Here is a 19,418-nt window from a genome sequence, read left to right as displayed (position 1 = left end):
CGGGCCCACTCTGAATACTGTCCAAGGTGAGAACACACACACTCTCAGAACGCACACACTCTCAGAATGCACACACTCTCAGAACGCACACACTCTCAGATCGCACACACTCTGAATACTGTCCAAGGTGAGAACACACACACACTCTAAGAACGCACACACTCTCAGATCGCACACACTCTGAATACTGTCCAAGGGGAGAACACACACACTCTAAGAACACACACACTCTCAGAACACACACACTCTCAGAACACACACACTCTCAGATCGCACACACTCTCAGATCGCACACACTCTGAATACTGTCCAAGGTGAGAACAAACACACTCTCAGAACGCACACACTCTCAGATCGCACACACTCTCAGAATGCACACACTCTGAATACTGTCCAAGGTGAGAACACACACACACTCTAAGAACGCACACACTCTCAGAATGCACACACTCTGAATACTGTCCAAGGTGAGAACACACACACTCTCAGAACACACACACTCTCAGAACGCACACACTCTCAGATCGCACACACTCTCAGAACGCACACACTCTCAGATCGCACACACTCTCAGAACGCACACACTCTGAATACTGTCCAAGGTGAGAACACACACACTCTCAGAACACACACACTCTCAGAACGCACACACTCTAAAAGCTGTTCAATGTTGATGATGGTGCTAGATGTAATTCAGATGTCTCTCTGTCTGTCTCTACCCCCCCCCCCGTCCTCCTCTCTGTCTCCAGAACATCTCGTGGTCGTGCCGTTGACACTCGGACACTCGGACACTCGGACACAGACGCAACCAAATCCAATGAAACAATCAAAGCGATCATCACACACTGACAGAATCCATCGTCCAACCAAGATCAATTATTCCCTCGTGAACCAAAAAAAAATAAAATGTGACTATCACACCGTTGTACATTAAAGGGCAGCCCCCCCGGAGCCCAACATATTACATCCGCTGAAGACACTACCCCCCCCCCCCCCTCCCCCCCCCACGTCCAGACGATCTAGACGAGTCCCTCAAAGGGCTTCATCAGGCCTCAACCCCCCCCCCCCCCCCCCCCCAACTCAGCCTCTGAGGTGCTCAGGTCCTCACAGGTCTCCAGCAGCCGGCCTTCCATCTTGAACCTGGATCCAGATCTGCCAGTCATCTGTGTCCAACCCCCCCCATGGCCTTAACTGGGGAGAGGAGAGGAAGCAGAGCAGGGGAGGAAGGAGAGGAGGAGAGGAGGAGAGGAGGAGACGAGGAGAGGAGGAGAAGGAAAAGTTTGGAAGGCAGCGACACATGGAGGATTGAGAACTATGACAAACAGTCTTGTACAATATTCTGTGGGCCTCTCATTTCACCACAGGACTCCGACTCGGGGACGTCCTCATGAGAAAGACTCGGCTCCGGTGTGCTGCTTCTTTTGTTTCCTTTTTTTTTTGACTCATAGAAATGACATGAAACCGTTCTGGTCTGGTTTGTGCACACCAGGGCAGACAGGGGGGGGGGGGGGGGGGGGGTGAAGGGCCAGCAATGTTGTTTACGCTCCTGTTGTGTAACATGTACGTTTGGGATGCTCTGGTGTCAGTCTTCATCCCGTATGCGTATGTACACTATGTGGTGTGTGTGTCTGTGTGTGTGTGTGTGTTTGAGAGAATTTGGAACGGTGACAAAATAGCTTTTGCTGAAGCCCAGTGACTGAGTGTGTGTGTGTGCGTGTGTGTGAGTGTGTGTGAAAGACAGCATGAAAGGTCAGTGTAGAGGGCCGACTGGGACAGTGCCGTGTGTGTGTGTGTGTGTCTGTGTATTGAAATGTTTACAGTGTAGATGTCCATGTTCCCTGTGTGTGCGACTGGCAGTCCTCCCTTTACTTTGCTGATGTTTACAGCTGCAGAGACGCGACGTGACATATTGTAAATTATACATGTGACCTCTTGGTTCTTTCTTTTTTAGATCTGCCAGATTTTTTCATGTGATCATGACTCGTCATTTTCTAGTGAGAGCCTTGAGAGTGTGTGTCTGTGTGTGTGTGTGATTCCGTGCATATGACTGTTTGTGCATGTGTGTGTGAGCGTGACATTCATGCTACTGTCGGGTCCCCACATCGTGTTTCTGCTAGAGTAGGTCTGGTTACTGCGACTGGATACGTGAGCCACTCAGACCTGAAGGAGGACGCTGAGGTCCCACTGAACGGGGCTTATTTATTCATTTGTTCATATTTAACAATATTTGTTTAATATTACAGTCGTGTGGGGGTGTTACTCACTCTTCAGAATGCCAGAGCTGATCAACGAAGACTACTACAAACCAAATCATACAAACAAACTGCATTTACAAAAAGCTACTGTAAACAAATGGTGGAATAAATTGTGCTAGATGACAGACTCTATTTTGATTTTGTGACACACACAACGCACACAACAGAACGAGCGCCGGGCATCAAACATCACAATCCAGAGAAAAGGGGGCGAACAATCAATATCTGTCGTTTATTCCAACATGTGTGGTGAGACTTTGCTCTTAGTGGTGAAGTCATCGCCTCTTATCCCCAGAGATCATCGCAGTGAACTTTAAATGTGGTTCAACCACAACGTTTGACATTTAACACAACTGAGTGGATTGAGTTTCAGATGAGCCTCTTCAGTGCACTGATGAGTCCACTGATGTGCTGCTCTGTCCTGCGCCTGCACCGGTCATGTTTATATTTTAGATAGAAGTCAGAACACTTTAAATCCCTTAAAGCAACTTAAAGGTTAAATTTCTTTATGAAATTAGCTTGTTTGAAAATGTTGATTTGAAAGTAAATTCAGGAATGATTCCATTTTTTAGAAGACATAGGTGGGAAATTTGAGAGCAAACAGTCGTGAATATCTGAATTTTTTCAGTATAACGTCATAAAACATCTCATCAGAATCAGAATCAGAAAGTATTTATTGCCAAGTAGGTTTACACCTACAAGGAATTTTCTCTGGTTATTGGTGCATACAATGAACATAGAAACATAAAAACATAAAACACAATAAATATAACACACATAAGAGAAGCAATAAAAAGAAACAATATATATTTACTCACTATTTACTTCTTATTTACTCCCTTTTTCTAATATTTATACAAAGTAACATTTATTTAGACATAAACATATCTAAATAAAATATATATAATAGATAAAAGATATAAAAAGTGAAGTAAAAAGTGAAATGCAAGATGTAAGACAGTGAACAGTGTCAGATTGCAATATGCAATGTAATGCAGTATAATATAAAATAATATAATGTGTTAAAGGATACGTATCGACCACAGACTGCGAAGGATGAGTTGTTCAATTGCCCTCAGAAATGAATTATTGCACTTTAAATGAATACACCAACAGATCAGTTAGTGTATGATTCGATAAATCATCTGCTGCGTTTATCATCTAAAAACAACCGGTCATGTGAGGATGTCCGATGGAGATTGAATGTGGTATGAAATCGGTTTCTGCAGAAAGTATTCAATCCCCCTCGTGTCTCATTCCTCATTACATCTGATATTAAAGCTTTTCTGATCATAATGTGGTTCTGATACCTCGTGAGCACCACTTCAAATAAAGTGTTACAATCCTTTAGGGCTCAGATCTTCCCTGTTCCTCATGGCCAGTGTTTCCAGGGACGAGCCACAAGGAGCCACTGATGAGAGTATCATGACCCACACATTATTATTAATATTATTAATATAACTATTTGTATTACTCGCAGTATTATCATCTTATTATTATCATCTCTGCTCAACATTCTTTCAAACAGGGGACTTCAGAAATTAAATGGTAATATTCTGACCTCTAGAGGCTAACTTCATAATTGCACCAGACTTTGTATATCGGGGAAATCTTCATTTATTTTGAGCATAATTAAAACTACTGTAGTAAAGTAAGTTCACTATCACATTTATTTATTTATCATATTTCCCTAATGCAGCATGTTGTGTTTAAATTTTTCTAAATTACAAAAAACAACCAAATTAAAGTACTTTAAAGTACTTTAATAACCAATCACTAAATATAGCGAGCACAACTTACACAACTCAGCTGTGGCTCTAATACCAACTCTAACTCCAGCATAGAGAGGCTGAGTGAATGTGGTCTGGACTCTGTGGAGGAGAGTCATGGTGTCAGAGACTCTGTAGAAGGACAGAACACCTGCACTGGGATCCAGGTACACTCCCACTCTGGAGGACTCAGGACCTGACACTGGAGTCATGATGCTGTTGTAATAAAAGCTTTAACGGTTTCCATAACAAACTAATAACCAAGATTTATCATTGAATCCAAATCTACAATTATAAGAGTCTCCTTATCTTCTGATATTCTTGTATGTGACTGCTACACCAACTGGTCCTGTCCACCCAGTCTTCACCTCCACCTCCCAGTAACAAAACGTCCAGTCAGACTCTCTCTACTCAGGACCTGAGGCCAAACAGTGAATCTGTCCCGGTGATTAGAATAAAACTGTTGTTTTCTAATATCTGTTACTTTTCTGTTTCCCTCAGATTATAACAGATGTCTGTGTGCTGTGTTTGGATCCAGTGTGATTTCCTGTGAATATTTTAAGAAGTCAGCTCTGGTCTTCATCTCTGGTTGTGACAGTAAAACATCCACTTGAGACACAATCTGTAAAATCTCTGTCTCTGTCTCACTCAGAATGTCCTGTAGTCGACCTCTGACCTGGGACACAGCTGCTGTCACGTCCTCAAAGTCCCTCAGAGGACGGATCCTGAAGCTGGATGTGTGTAGATGTGTAGATGTGTGTAGTGTGTAGATCCACTGAGGAGTAGCTTGGAGTCCAGTCTTCTTCAGCTCCTCCAGGGAATCAGCTAACATGGTGTTTCTCTCCAGGACAGGCCTCGGTTTTCAGCTGCTGCCAGAGACTGAAGAACAGATTCACTTCCTCTGAACAGAAACAGATCTCTGCTCCTCCCCCTCTCCTTCACTTCCTCTTTTCCCCACGTTTTAACACACTATGGAAAAGGGCAACAGTTTGCTCGGGCCCTCAAAGTAAAGATCTGTTCATCCTCAGGTCCATCACTTAGGATCGATTGCTCTACCCTCGACCTTCCAGGAGCGCGCTGATTTGTCCACGAATCGTTTGCTCTGGCCTAGATCTCTTTGCGGCGCTCTGATTGGTCTGTAGGTCCTGGCGCCAAAGCCTCAAACAGGAAGTGAGACGAACACACTACAGAGGAAGCTCCAGGTTCGAGTCCGGCGGCTTCACTCGGTCTGTCTCTCTCACACGCAGATGGACGCTCAGCCGTACTTCCCGGTCCAGGCCGGGGTCGGGATGGAGGAGAACTTCTTGTCCCTGGACGACATTCTGCTGTCTCACGAGAGGCTTCCGGTCCGGATCGAGTGCACCTTCCCCCGGCTCGGCTTCCTGGAGAGGTCCAGTGACACGCAGGACATCGTGGAGGTAGAGAGATAACCCGGGAGATAACCCGGGTTAAGTGTTCTTAACGTTGTCATGTTGAAGAAACACACGTGTCAAACTGAGCTTGGTTTTTAATGTTGTGAAGAAACAACAACAAACTTGAGATATTTCTGTTTCCCTCCTCGCTTTGGTCTGACTGAGGAAAGTCTTATAAACAATATCAAAGAATAAATAAATCTCACTTTATATTATTTATAATCAACCAATCAACACTCGTGCCAGTAAAAATCATTAAACATTAAAATAAATGCAGATTTCTGTTTGGTTACTGCACATTTACACAGTGTACTTGTCACAGTTTAGAAACCTAAGTGTTATTGATCTGAATAAATTGTACGTGATAATGTAAAACACAGGACAGTTAAACACGTGTCTTCACATGTAGAAGCACATGACTACATAAATATAACTGTAAAGTTAACAAGTCATGATAACTATTAAAGAAAACAGCCAGATCCATAACAATCATGTTCAGAAATACTTTGGTTTAAGGTCATATTTCAATCAACCATCAATTAATTGGTAATTGATTTTTTTTATTGTAGAATTTGTCATTTAGATGTGTCTGAAATCTCTTTTTGTTCATTTTTAATGCCTCAGAAATCTGTCCAGCTCCAAAGTATGAAAGGAATTCTTGACTTGAATATTCAACAATCAATAACTTGAATATGCAGCTGTAGGCCAACTCATTTAAAAGTTCAAGACATTTAATGATGTTGAACGATCCCTGAAAACATCAAGTGTGTGTCAGGAAGAGTTAGAAAGAAACAACCAGTGAACTTTATCATTTCTAGACTTGATTGTTGTGAGTGACTCCTTTTTTTTTTTTAAGGTTACATATCTCAGAAAGAAAGAAGATATGAGCTGAAGTGTTTTTTTTTATTTCAAATATAATTTATACAAAGTAGAAAATCAGAAAATCTGAGATGGTCAGCATTGAATTGATTGTCTAACCTGTTAAATTCTGATGTCCTTCCTCTCAGGGTACAAAGATGGAGCTTCCTCTGTGGTTGTCCAAGGGTCTCTATGAGAAGAAGAGGAGGGTGCTGTCCGTGGAGCTGCCGAAGGTTTACAGAGAGGGCTGGAGGACCGTGTTCAACGCCGACCCCAACGTGGTGGACCTGCACAAGAGGGGGCCCTACTACTACAGCCTGGGATCCCAGATGCTGCACTTTGAAAGCCCAGAGAACCCAGATATTGCACAGACGCTGCTGCAGGTGAAGATTCTAACAATAATTCATATAAAAGAGTTTTGCTCATTCATAGAGGAGAACTTACATTAAATCCTGAATACTCTGCAAGAGATAATCCAAACAAAAGTATGAAATAATCGGCCTCACATAGACATAGTTATTTCATACATCACAGCTAGGGGGCGTAATCAGATCAGAAAACATGTGAGCATACATGTTGTGTGGTGCAGCTGTTACCGGGCAGACTGAGTCTGACTCTCATGACAAACTAGAACGTTGATGTTTGTGATGAGACGTCCTCATAGCTTCAAACATCCCAAGATTTACAAATGGCTTCATTAGAAAATCCTCTGTCAGAACAAATGTCAGAATCTGTTTCAGTGGACTTTAAAAAAAACTTTTCCTGCAGCCGCATTGTTAAATGTCCCAAAGATCTCTGAGTGAGCCCACGTGAGAATGCAGCAGGAAGTTGTCCAGTGAACTCCCAGCGAGTGATTCTAACCCATAACGGACGATTCAGGATAAAAAAAGAGGAGCTTTTCATTTTAGGAAGACGACGAGATTCCAGAGCTTCAGTTCACATTTCTGGAAACCGCTCAATATCTTTTGAAAACCTCAACAGTTTCTCTTTTTACTGTGTGTGTGTGACTCTGTTTTTATTGTCTTTCCTTGCAGACGTTCATCGGTCGGTTCCGGAGGACCATGGACTCTTCACAGAACGCCTACAACGAGGACACGTCCGCTCTGGTGGAGCGTCTGGACTCTCTGGAGAAAGGTCTGTTCAAGTCCGGGCAGAGCGGACTCAACGGCTTCCAGAGCTGGGAGAAGGGTCAGGCAGGACAGCTCACCGCCTCCAGCCTGGTTCTCAACTACCGCAAGAGGAAGATGGCCGATGGCCCACACTGACCTCCGACCCCCGACCTGCAGTAGAAAGATGTCAAAGTCTAGTCAGTACTTCAGTCAGTACTTCAGTCAGTACTTCAGTCAGTACTTTGGAGTACGACAGCAACAGGATACTGTGAGATTTCTTTACCCAAGGATTACAATATGGACTTATTACTTCTGTTGTCACTTTCACTTCACGTCCACTTGAGGAGAAGCTGAGTGGAGTGTTTCATTAACCAGGATCCTAAATGCAATCTGACCTTGTGAGTTGTCCACCATGTTAAATGTTATCAACTATACAGAACCTACTTCTTCAAGACTCTTTATTCTTAAAATGTTCAAAATCAAAAACCTTCAGAGTGGACTTTTTATTTAACAAACACCAAATGTTTAAATTCCAATTATCTATAGTGTTAATCCTTTGAGTGTCACAGGGGTGGGGGGTGGGGGTTGTCCACACACACTCTGAGTGTACTGTGTGTGTGTGAGTGTTTTGGCCTTTAGAAGCTGATATCACCAGCTTCCTGTCCGGGTCAAGGTGCCGCTCGTTATCCAGAGGTGAAACTCAAGTGCCAACGTGTGAAAGTTTCCAGATGGTAAACTTCAAAGACCCACTGGATTTTAATAAGACCGAAATAGAACATTTAGTTCACGACTCATCTGTTCATTTCATTTCACGTTTTTATTAATTTATCCCTCATTATCCCATAAATCCAGCTAAATTCTAGGATCTTTATTCTGGTTGTGACGTAGCTTATTGCAGTTACGTTGCATTTCTAGAGTCGTGATTGTGATAACACAGAAACATGGTGACATCCATTTTGTTTCTGTTTCAGGGAAGTGTTGTTGACTTGATAACAGCACTTTGTCACAGATGAATTGGAGCTAAATGCCGACAACACAACAAGTCAGGAGAAGCCTGTTTGCTGTTGTTGTGTTTACAGTCAAAGAACCATCCGGCTGCTGTGAGTGCTCACACATGGATTAGTTAGTGAAGGCGTGTTTAGACACATGTGAGGTGGCCCAGCTGTTTGCTGAAGTGTTAAATGTGGGTCAGACGATGGACAGGGGGAGGCGGGTCACTGCTGATGAGGATATCGATGTTGCCTCGGGGCTGAAACTATTGATCCTGATATGGGATTGTTCTGAAAGGGAGGGCCGCACAAAAAGTTCCAACATTTGTTTTACTGCTGTGAAGATTTTCTGTCTCTTGACTCTTCAGGCTGGAGGTAGATAAAGACTGTTTGACCTGTCACCCTCTTGTTTTAATGTCCTGTTGTGCGACCACATGTGGGTTGTGAGGCAGCTTGTGAAACTCGTATCCAGAAAATAAATCCAAGGAATGTGCTTGTGACGAACTGTCGGGGACAAGAGTGAAAACAAAACCTAAAACTCCTCCCTTCTCTGCTTTGTCACGTTTACCTTTTATTCTGAGGCTTCACCTCTTGTGACTTGGTGCTGTCAGCTGTCAATCAATCTATTGGTCAATCTCACAGAGGTGACGCAATCGGTCGTAGAAGGTTAAAATAAAATAATAAATTCATGAAATAAATGTGTAGCTGTTTTTAGCCTCCTCTTGTAAATCCTGGCTTTTTTGCCTCCTGGTGTTATTTGTGAAATTAAATTAGTTGGATTTCACATCATTAATTCTTTGTTTTCACCTTTTGACTCTTGTGTAACTGTTTTATATGAAGTTGTTGTTATTTATTGTGAGAAATCTGAGCGGTGTGAATTGTTTGTGTCTGGATCTGAACCTCTGCTGTCTGATTACCTGGCTCCACAGGCAGATACATTACAGGCCTTTCATTACACCTGTCTGCGGCTCCTGGTGAACACTCGCTGCTTCCAGCTCCAGCAAAGGGCAGACGGGGGGGGGGGGGGCGTCCAGGAAGCTGACACACAAGACACTAATGCTGCCTCTGGCTTTTGTCTCCTTTAAGGACCACTGACATTTGGTATTTGTTGGGAAAGCGTTTGTGTACACAGGGTCCAAAGCTTCTTCTGTCTCCCTCTCTCCCCCTGTGTTCTCACTTTCTACATGTATCTGGATTGTAAGGACATTTAAATGATATTATTCTATTATTTATTCTATAATTTTCCCTGTGGAGACAGAACTTCTATTCTGAGCAGAACCACCAGTTCACCATATACCAATTAACCTCTAAGTAGCTGATTAGCTTGTTAAGTAACTGGGCTCATTACTAATGTATTAAAGTACACCGCTGCATTGTTATTGATATTGTTGCTTTCTGTGAATTGAATTAATGCACTGAGGATTGAAAATGAACTGTGAGATCAGAGCTCTTCTGTGTTTTCTGAGGACGAGTTGGTTCTCGTGAGTCTATGAACCTGAAGTGACAGGAAACAACCACCGTGCAAAATGGAATCCAGTCCTCGAGGAACAACTCAGCAGCAACACATTTCACACACACGTAGATATCAGTCCTGTGAATATATCTGATCGTTTTCATCAGGATCCATGAATTATTCCCAGAGAAACATTATCTCACAATGTTTAAGAGAGTGATTAAGTAATTTCCTGATCTTCACTGAACTAACATTCTTTCAAGTTTTGTGCAAATCTGTTCAGTGTTTTATAAGAAAGAAAACAAAGAGTGAAACATAAGTTGAGGTGCAAAACAATGTAAAAGTTTCCTCTCAAAAAGTCTGTTATGGATATTTTTGAGACAATATTATTTGTCCCAATCCGAGCTTGGGGATATGGGGACAATATCCCCGAGCGCAAGCATAAACTCTTGCGCTCGGTCGGATGAGCAGCAGCGTCCTCAGCCCGGCTCTGGTAAACAGACAGCGCCCAACAGTATAACACTGTAAATGGTCTTTGCGTTGCATCATGGGAAATTTCGATGATGTCAACTTCTAAATACAATGATTTACTGTGTTTGTCGCGGTCAACAGAGGAAACCAGGCGCAGGACACTGACTCCACATTGACAAGAGAAAGTTTATGGCTTAATCTCAGAATGGGAATGTTGGAAGGGGAGTGAGGGTTTTGGGGGCGATGGATGGATCACACACACGGGGGGGGGAGGGGGGGGGGACACAAAGGAGATACTGTGATGAAGAGGATGATTGATCGGGATGATGAAGGGTCAGTTGAAGGTGGCGTTCCGTCATCTGTGTTTCTTACAGAAGAAGAAATCTGCACAGAAAGTGTCATGTGTTGTTTTTTTTTTGCATTAAATAATAGTAATAGTAATAATCACATCAAATGAGGTATATTGCAAAGAGAAGAGGACCCAGCACCAAGCCTTGGGGTTCACATAGACAGAACCCCAGGATTCAAACAAAGATGGCGCTATAGAAGTCCAGTGAGACAAAAACAAATCTCCTCGTGTTTATGTCTTCATCTTCTAACTCCTCTCTTTCCTCCTGACATATTTCTTATCTTCCAGTTTCCTGTCTGTTGTGTTTTAGAAACCTCATCCACTAGTCAACTCATTTCTCTCCTGGGCTCATCCGGACATTGAACCAGGGGGTCGACAGGCAAAGCTCCAGAAAGTTTCCAGAACAACTGACTCGGACATTTGCGTCCTCCATGTTCCTTCATGTTCCACGTCGGCCGCTGTCGCATTCATAATTTATCAAATATTAATTGTCACAGCTTTAAGGATCATGGACGACACATCTGGTCATAATCAGTCGTATGTATTTCAACATTAAAGAGCAGCCATGACCACAACAATCACACTATCACACTGGTATCACTGCTGCATAGTCCGACACACAACTCACCCTTCACCAAATAGCTGCCTATTTTCTCCTCCCGGCTGCTGCCACCTGCTTCACATAATGCTCATTGGACCCCCCCCTCTCCCCCCCTTCCCGGCCACGATAACATGGCTTCATATGAGCTGTTACTCTTGTGCCAACGCAGAGGGGGGGCTGGGGGGGAGGGGGGGAGCATAGCGGGGGCGGTGCTTCAGATACAGATAATCCTCACACCTCAGCGCTGCTGACGCCCTCTCTGCTTTTTCTTTCTTTCTCTTCCTTATTCTGCTCTTCTTTCACGACACAGGGTTTAAACAGGAGGAGATATCTATAATGGGAAAGAAAAACATCATGTGATTTATAGAAATCAAAGCTCCTGCCATTGATTAAATCCCTAAAAACTCAATATATCTAATGTCTAAATTCTTGTTATTTATAAACCTTGTTTTCTGTTTTTCTACGTATAAGTAGTAAAACACGTATTTCAGGTCTATAGAAGTGGGATGGAACAAAGTACTTTTACCTCGATGCGGTCCTTCAGTGATCTTTTTAAGTATCTTTAATTTCTACTCCACAACATTCAGATTTCACTAACGAGAGGGGAAGTTGTTCAGGTTTCATTTCACCTGCAGCTGAGAGGAAATGCAACAGTTGAAACGGAGCTTTGCTGGGATCAGTTTCCATGAGTTGCTGGAAGCCCCCCCCCCCCCCCCCCCCCCCCCCCCCGTGGTGCCCCGGGTGAGCTCGAGTGGAACACCGAGGTTTCGGCAAAGGTTAAACAATTCAGTTTAACACGAGTTCATTAGGATGAGATTCATGGATTTGAATGTGACATTTTGAAGCAATCAGTGCTTTGACGTCACTACGAGGGAAACAACGTAAACTTTTCCTTTTTGGTGACGGTGTCGAGGATTAGAGAGATTTTTACACAACAACATGTCAAGTGACAGGTTGTTAATTGTTCGTCTCAAATATCTTCTTATAAGTAAAGTGTGTTTTTCATGTACTTTGGAGATAACATACAATTTTAATAAATCCAGCTACTGAAGATTTGTGTTTACTTGAGCAATGTCACCATTTCGAATTTCACGTTCCTTTAAAGCAACACTATGTAAGTGTCCATTCACGTTATATAACCGTCACATTCAGTAACTGGTGATGACTGAAGAGGAGAAGCTGCTCGTGTCGGTCGTGTGGTTCAAGGAGCCGATGACAGAAGGTCCAGATCTGATAAGAGACTTCACCTCCTCCCTGGAACCTGCAGCCTGGACCTTTGAGAGTTTGATCTTAAAGCTTTGTGACACGTCAACTCATCTCAGAAGATTCCACACGACACAAACACGTCACTAAGAAGCTGCCTCTGGCCGTCCCAGTGTCTTCTGAGGGGTCTCATCTCTCGCCTCCTTCAGACTTGTCACGTTTCAACACTCATCTTTCACAGTGAGAAGCCTTTTCTCTAAAAATACCTCCTTATTCTTTAATTCATGCTTTCAGCGGACGTTGTCGTCCGGTGTTTGCAGGGAACGAGTTGGGTTCTGTTTAGTTTTCTTGCCCCAGGTGAATTTGGAGGATACGTGACTGTTGATGGACGTGAACTGAGATTGCAGAGATTGAGGCTGTGGAGCTGCAGAACAGAGACAGTCTCTGGCCTCACCCGAGGGCGGATCGCTGGGTCAGTGGAGGCTGTGGTCTGACCCTGAGTGTGGACCACAAGGGGAGAACTCAGTTCTATTGATGCTTCCACACACAAGGGTAAAGAACTAATTTCAGGTTTTGGAATTTATCTTTTGTTGCACAGTGGTCGAGAGAATTCAACGCACGGCAAATTGAGAAAACAAGTTCATTGAGCTCAACACTTACATGCAAAATGTAATTACTTTAAAAGTCAAAAAGTCAAATATATTGGTGCAGTGTATAATATAGGATTTGATATTTTAATGATTATATATCAAAAAACAAATTTAAAATACAAATTTTCCTGCATTTTCCTATAGGGAGGGAGATTTTGTCCACAGGTGCAGATCTGATATCACAAAGTTATTTCTACCCCTTATATTGACAACATAAATAAATTGTAAGTGAATGACGTCCCATTCATTCTGTACTGACTCGTGAGCGCCCCCTACACAACATGGAAGTTCTGTTGATGTTATAAATTCTCTGCCTGGACTTCTGTAATGTAACATTCTTCTTTTAAAGGGTTTACTGGTTTAAATCATTAATTGCTGCCTCTAGCTGAACTGGAACCAGCATCAGCACCTGACGAGATGATGAGCACCCGACACATCTGGGGAATAACCACACCCACATTCACACTGTCAACCAAACATCTGGCTCTGGAACTAATGTGACAAACAAGTGGACACGTTTCAAGATCTGCTCAAATCTCTGCTCCTGTAATCAACACTGAGTTCTGTGTGATGAGGTTTATCATGGATTCCTGAAATCAGGGATTTACAAGAGATACAGGGATGAGTCAGACATTTCTAAACACGGACAAATCTGTCCTGACAGAATCTAAATCCACAAAAAAGCGTGTCTGTGTCTGTGTGTGTGTTTGTGTGTGTCTGTGTCTCTGTGTGTGTGTGTGTGTGTGTGTGTGTGTGTCTGCGAGCTGATGTGATGTCATCTTGTGTTCTGATGTTCAGAGGAGAAGATCTTCTTTCATATTTGTTTTGCCGTGTTGCCACAGAGGGTTTTTAAAAAAGCATGAGTAATTCTGAAGCTGGTGGGCGACAACACAGAGCTGCAGTGTCCTGCTTTTAAAACACACACACACACACACACACACACACACACACACACACACACACACACGTCTCTCCACCAGACTCATCTCCAAAGCTTTCTTCCCCTCTTTCCTCTAGCTGCCTCCTCTCCTGTCTTATCTCCACATTCTTCCTCTCCTCCTCCTCTTCCTCCTCCCCTCGTCACCCCTTGTCCCCCCCCCCCCCCCTTCCTCGCTGTGCTGCATCACTGGTGAGGCCACGTGCTCTCTGTTTATCATCAGGAAGGGGAGGGAGAGATGAAGTCTGTGCCTCTCTCTCTCATTTTGTCTGGTGCACCCACAGACGGACACACAAACTGAGCTGTGTGCACTCGTCCAGACCTTATTATCCTGAGGGACGCACACAGACACACAACGAACCACACTGAAGTGACCGGAGAAGCTCAACCACTCCACAGGTACAGTGACTCTTCATCCATCTCATTTCTTTGAGCTGCTTCTGTCTGAGAATGTGTATGAAACTGTCCTTCAGGGTTTTTTTTGGAACAGAATCGAGTCTCGAGCTTAATATTTTAAACTTTATCTGTTGTGGAGAGAGAGAGACGCTTCTCACGAGCCGGAGCTGCTTTGTGTTGGAGGAGGACAGGAGGTGGAGGAGGATGTTAAAAGGAGGATTGTTTTGGCACCGTGTCGGAATTCTGCTGCTGAGGCTGTTGTACTCTTTGTGTGCTTTACTTGGCACCCCACCCTCCACCAAACACACACACACACACACACACACACACACACACACACACACACACACGCACACACACACACCTCCCATCCCCTCTCGACAGGTTAAATTTATTAAACCCCAAAGGAAAGTAGGTCACTCAGCACATAACCACGTCCAGGCTGATGTCCTCTTCGTCACCATGTATTTAGATCAGATGCATAAACAGTGGACACAGAAATGTTTAATAATTTAATGTGTTCACAGATATTATCTCTCTTCATACGAGCCAGGATAATTCAGGTCCATAAAGGGGCAGATTATATTTCACATTCCATGAACGAGTCCTGATTCTGGTGCAGATTTATTTCCTTCTCTAATGTTTACTGTAGCTCTAAATCAGTGAATATGTTTTGAAAATTTTTTCCTAGTTTAAGAAAAGATAATAGTATAGTAATAAAATAAGAGAATCCTGTATTTGTCCCACTATCAGGAAATTTACTGTATCATATATATATATATACAATATAACATACACAATAAACAAATACAATGTTTTCACAATTGATACAGTGTAACAGAATTGTGTACTTTAAAAAAGCTCAGAAAATGAGAACAAATTATCATATTTGTTGTTAGTTAGTGAATCATTTACTATTCAGAAATAGGAGCCAATCAGATTCCAGCTGGGGCCTGTGCCCCCCCTGTCCCCCCCCCTTGCATCCGCCCCTGACATCAACTATCTGCATATTTCTTGAACACTTCATCTCTCGCAGTGTTAAAGACAGAGATAAGAATTTCCTGGATCCGCCCCCTTAATTGAATCTGCTCCAAATGTTAACGAGTTTCTTCCTCGGCCCAAATCCCAAGTTTCAATGGAATCAGTTGTGTAGTTTTTGTGTAATCCTGCTGACACACAGGACAGCGATTACAACACATCCCCCTTGCACGGCAGCATATTTATCTTGTATTGTATTAATAAAGTTTGGTTTGATGTGTTGAAGTCGGTCAGCAGCACAGCTCTGAGTGTAGAGGTGTGTAGCTGCAGTGAGGAGTGTGTGGTTGCAGCAGACGGAGGTGAGGGCACGATGACTCCTCCGGGGGTGGGAGTCATAAAGGTTGATTGAATTTGGTGCAGACTGGTTTTACTGGTGTTCGCTGAATTCTGCTGATCACACCTGAGAGACTGAAACGGACGAGGGAGCAGCAGAGGAGACGAAGCTGCTTGGATTCTAGATTTAGAAAAAGACCCACGAGGGCGATGAAAGTGTTAAACTGAGTGTGAGGGCGACTCCAAGGAAGACAACTCTGTGATTTGGAGAAATTCTACGAACAAAAAGTTGTAATATTTCAGTTTTTAAAGTAACTGTATTATGACTTAATTGAAATCTGAACAATAATTTTTTTTGAGAAATTACCCTAATACTCTGTCGTATATTCTAGTCATGGTTTTGGGTTAAATCCCTTTAATTCCCTTTTTAAGATTATGAATAACTTTTTTTAAATTAAGATAAATATTCAGGTATTTTCTGTGTAGCCAGAGAAACAACATGTGATAACGTTAGTGGGACCTGACTGGTTTCACTGGTGTTGACAGAGGGTTGGATATATTCTCTTGTAATCGCTCTAAGGTCAAGTTGGTTGTGTGATGTTGTGTGAAATCTTCTATAAACTGTATAAAACGTTGTTGTTTATTTAAATCATGAGTAGAAATATGAGCATCGATCAGATTTGTGTGTCTCATTTAAAAACAACTTTGCGATAACAACCCAGTGGCTGCAGATCCCATTTTGTATGTTCCTGTTGTGTAACGTATCATCCACAGGCTCCTCTGCTCGCTGCGTTTTCCACATTGTGTTTTAAAGCTATTCAATTTATTGGCTTTTATATATTTTTCATTCCCTCGTCACGGGTATGAATCTGCCACTGAAGCCGAGCCAGCCTTCCCTGTGGGAGCGGCTCACATTCTCAGCACCGGGTTTATAAATAGATTCACAAAGAGCGGATTCACTCCGGCTGGTTTCTTCTGCACGAGTCACACGAGTGAAATCAAATGAATCCTGAATAACCATCGTGCTGCTGCAACCTGTGGACTGTGGTGAGGTTACAGGAGTAACTGCTGCACCGAGCTCTTCAAACAGATGTGAGCTGATGAAGATGTTTAATTAGGACGTGATTCATTAAAGCTCGTTAGGCTGAAAACGAGCTTCACTGTTATTTACGATTCAATTAGAATATCAGTTTAACTCGTGGAGGAGAGACGAGGAGATTAGTTTAGACTTTTATAAAACACACTGTCACACAGTCTCTGCACCATAGACTGTGAATAAAGATGGACGACATGACAGCTCAGATGCCCCCTGGTGGCTGGCGGCAGTATATGCCTCCTCCATGTTGGCAGATGGGACATGGACCAAGCTTAAACGTCAAAATCAGTCCTTTTATGTAGGTTTTCTCTCAATGATGTTTGTTCAAGTGTTCATGTTTCTGATGACTCTACTATGTTCACTTTAGTGAGAAAGTTTAAATTCATGAGAGGAAATGTGTAGAAGAAACAGGAGCATGGTTCATATTCACGTAAATCAACACAACAAGCGATATGCAGACGTAGGATAAATTTAACCAATCAGAGATCATCAGCTCTATATGAATAAAGTTCATTATTAGTATTATTGTCAGGACTTCTGGTTCACACAGACTCGCTGTGTTTTTCTCGCTCTCTGCTCTGGAACGACTCCTCGTTCTCCTCGGGCGTCCCACAAATCTCCCCCCCCCCCCCGGCCTCTCAGCGGCCACAGAAAGGAGGTTGGCACATCGAGTGAAGAGCAGTGTTGTTGTCGTCGCTACACGTCCTGTATGCTGATGCACGTTCCCTCTGCCGGACCTCTCTGTTGGATCTGAGCTCTGATTAGTAAAGTTCCTCCTGTCCGTTTGGGAAACCAGTTTGATTTTGTGTGAATCCCAGTCTGTGGTGTCAGAGTCGCTGTTAGTGGCTGATAACAAGTTATGCAGCTTTGATGACCTCATCCTGACTTTTCCAGGTCCTGCAGGGACGAGACACTTTTTCTTTTATGTCGACAGATAAGATATAATTATTAATTTCCACAGCAGGATCTTATTAATCTGCGCCTCCTGCCTTATGTAACCTCCTGTGCTCCTTCATAGCATGAAGTCTCCTCCTGTGATTCTGTGAATTGTTGTTTCTGCCTTTGCATCTGCAATGCACCAGTACAGTGGATCTTGTCTCTTGTATTTTTACACCTGCTGCTAGATGGGGCCTGGATTGTTGTGGAACTTCCCTCCCAGGGCGGCTGGCTGCACGGTTCCACAGAGCCTCCTGCAGACCATGTACGTAGGATCGTGAAGCCACCGTACCACACACCCGCCCCCATACCGTGCCACGCCAGGTCTCTCCTGTGTGGATGTGTCTGTGGCATCTTCCCGTCCATCCGTTCCATTCTGTCACTCCAGTCAGTCCAGTGTGTCACATGCTCATCCTGCAGCAGCGGCTAACACCCACAACTGCAATGACACTCCATCATATTTAATGACTGTTAAATATGCTCTGGGAAGGAGTCGTCCATCTGTCATGTGACAAAACAATCATTTTAAAACCACAGCAGACACTGGAACAGATAGTGGGAATTAAACTGGGAGTGGAGCCAGAGCCTGAAACTGATAGTTCCCTCAGGTCTGCTCCAGGTGACACACGCTGCTCAAACTGCTCCAGAGCTGTGGTGCTGCTCGTTCTTCAGATCAAATGTGACCCAGTTGCTGACGCTCTATGTAGCTGAGTGAAGAATCAGTGAGTTTCCACCACAACATGAAATCAGGCTGATCCATCTCCATCTGATCACATGTGCATGATCAGGAACTTCAGAGGAGGAAACACCTGCAGCTCTTTATCCACCAGCTCACGACCGTTAGATGATCATCTGAGATACATGATGAAGTGTACTGCTGTTTGGTTTATGGTTGTGTAATCCTACAGATGAGCTTCTCTAATTAGCCTTCGACTTATAAGCGTCATGACTGCCATCACATTGGACGTTAATTTAAAACTTTTCCATCGTCTCTTCTCTTCTTTGCCTTGTGATAAATTTTAAAACTGACTTTGAGCTCTTATTGACTTTTGAGGCCTCTTCTGGACGTGAACTCAGGTTCATCAGATCTTCTGGTCCTAACCTGAGGTCCTCAGGGTGAAGGTGCCCACTGGAACCAGCTCCCCGAGCAGATCTGTCCGACAGGCTCCTCATCTCACCTCCTTCTGTGCTTTCTGAGGACACCTTCTACTTTCCTGTCTCAATCTCACCGTGTGTGTGTGTTGAACAGCAGCTGATTGAAGACAGAAACCCTGAATCCACTTCTCGGCTCAGCAGCAGAGATTTGAAATTTTTCTGGACGGAGATTCGTTCTGAAACAGACACAATGTGCTTCAGTTATTGGCTCATTTGTACAGAACAAAAATAGACGCCTGCCTTCATGATCCATGGAGCTAAAAATAACACGTGTGGTGAATTTCCCTATCACCTCCTCAAACTCCACTCAGCTCCGCGTCCTGAGCGATAAGAGCAGCCACAGGAAACTGAGCAGCAGCTACTGAAACCAGATACCATTCAAAACCTGCTGTACTGTTCAGGAAACATGAATATGAACATGAAAACTGAAAAAAACAATAAATCATAAACGTAATCTGGGTGAATTCA

The 19,418-nt window shown here is 43.4% G+C and overlaps 2 protein-coding genes across 2 annotated transcripts in view; both read left to right on the top strand.

The window, feature by feature from the left end:
• Nucleotides 1-5,166: 5,166 nt before the first annotated feature.
• gins3 (GINS complex subunit 3) lies at nt 5,167-9,181 on the top strand. Its single transcript, XM_053426106.1, has 3 exons — nt 5,167-5,442; nt 6,444-6,677; nt 7,329-9,181. Exons 1-3 carry the CDS (start codon nt 5,272-5,274, stop codon nt 7,557-7,559), a joined length of 636 nt encoding a protein of 211 aa, XP_053282081.1. The 5' UTR covers nt 5,167-5,271; the 3' UTR covers nt 7,560-9,181.
• Nucleotides 9,182-14,328: 5,147 nt separating this feature from the next.
• The window catches only part of ndrg4 (NDRG family member 4), a 31,080-nt gene continuing 25,990 nt past the window's right edge, over nt 14,329-19,418 (top strand). Inside the window, exon 1 of the mRNA XM_053426102.1 lies at nt 14,329-14,455. The gene's annotated coding sequence lies outside the window, so the exon portion shown is untranslated. The remainder of the gene's footprint in view (nt 14,456-19,418) is intronic.

Source organism: Pleuronectes platessa, chromosome 7, assembly GCF_947347685.1.
Source record: "Pleuronectes platessa chromosome 7, fPlePla1.1, whole genome shotgun sequence".
Lineage (NCBI taxonomy): Eukaryota > Metazoa > Chordata > Actinopteri > Pleuronectiformes > Pleuronectidae > Pleuronectes > Pleuronectes platessa.
The sequence above is the reverse complement of the archived record's forward strand: the minus strand, read 5'-3'. Positions and strand labels throughout refer to the sequence as shown.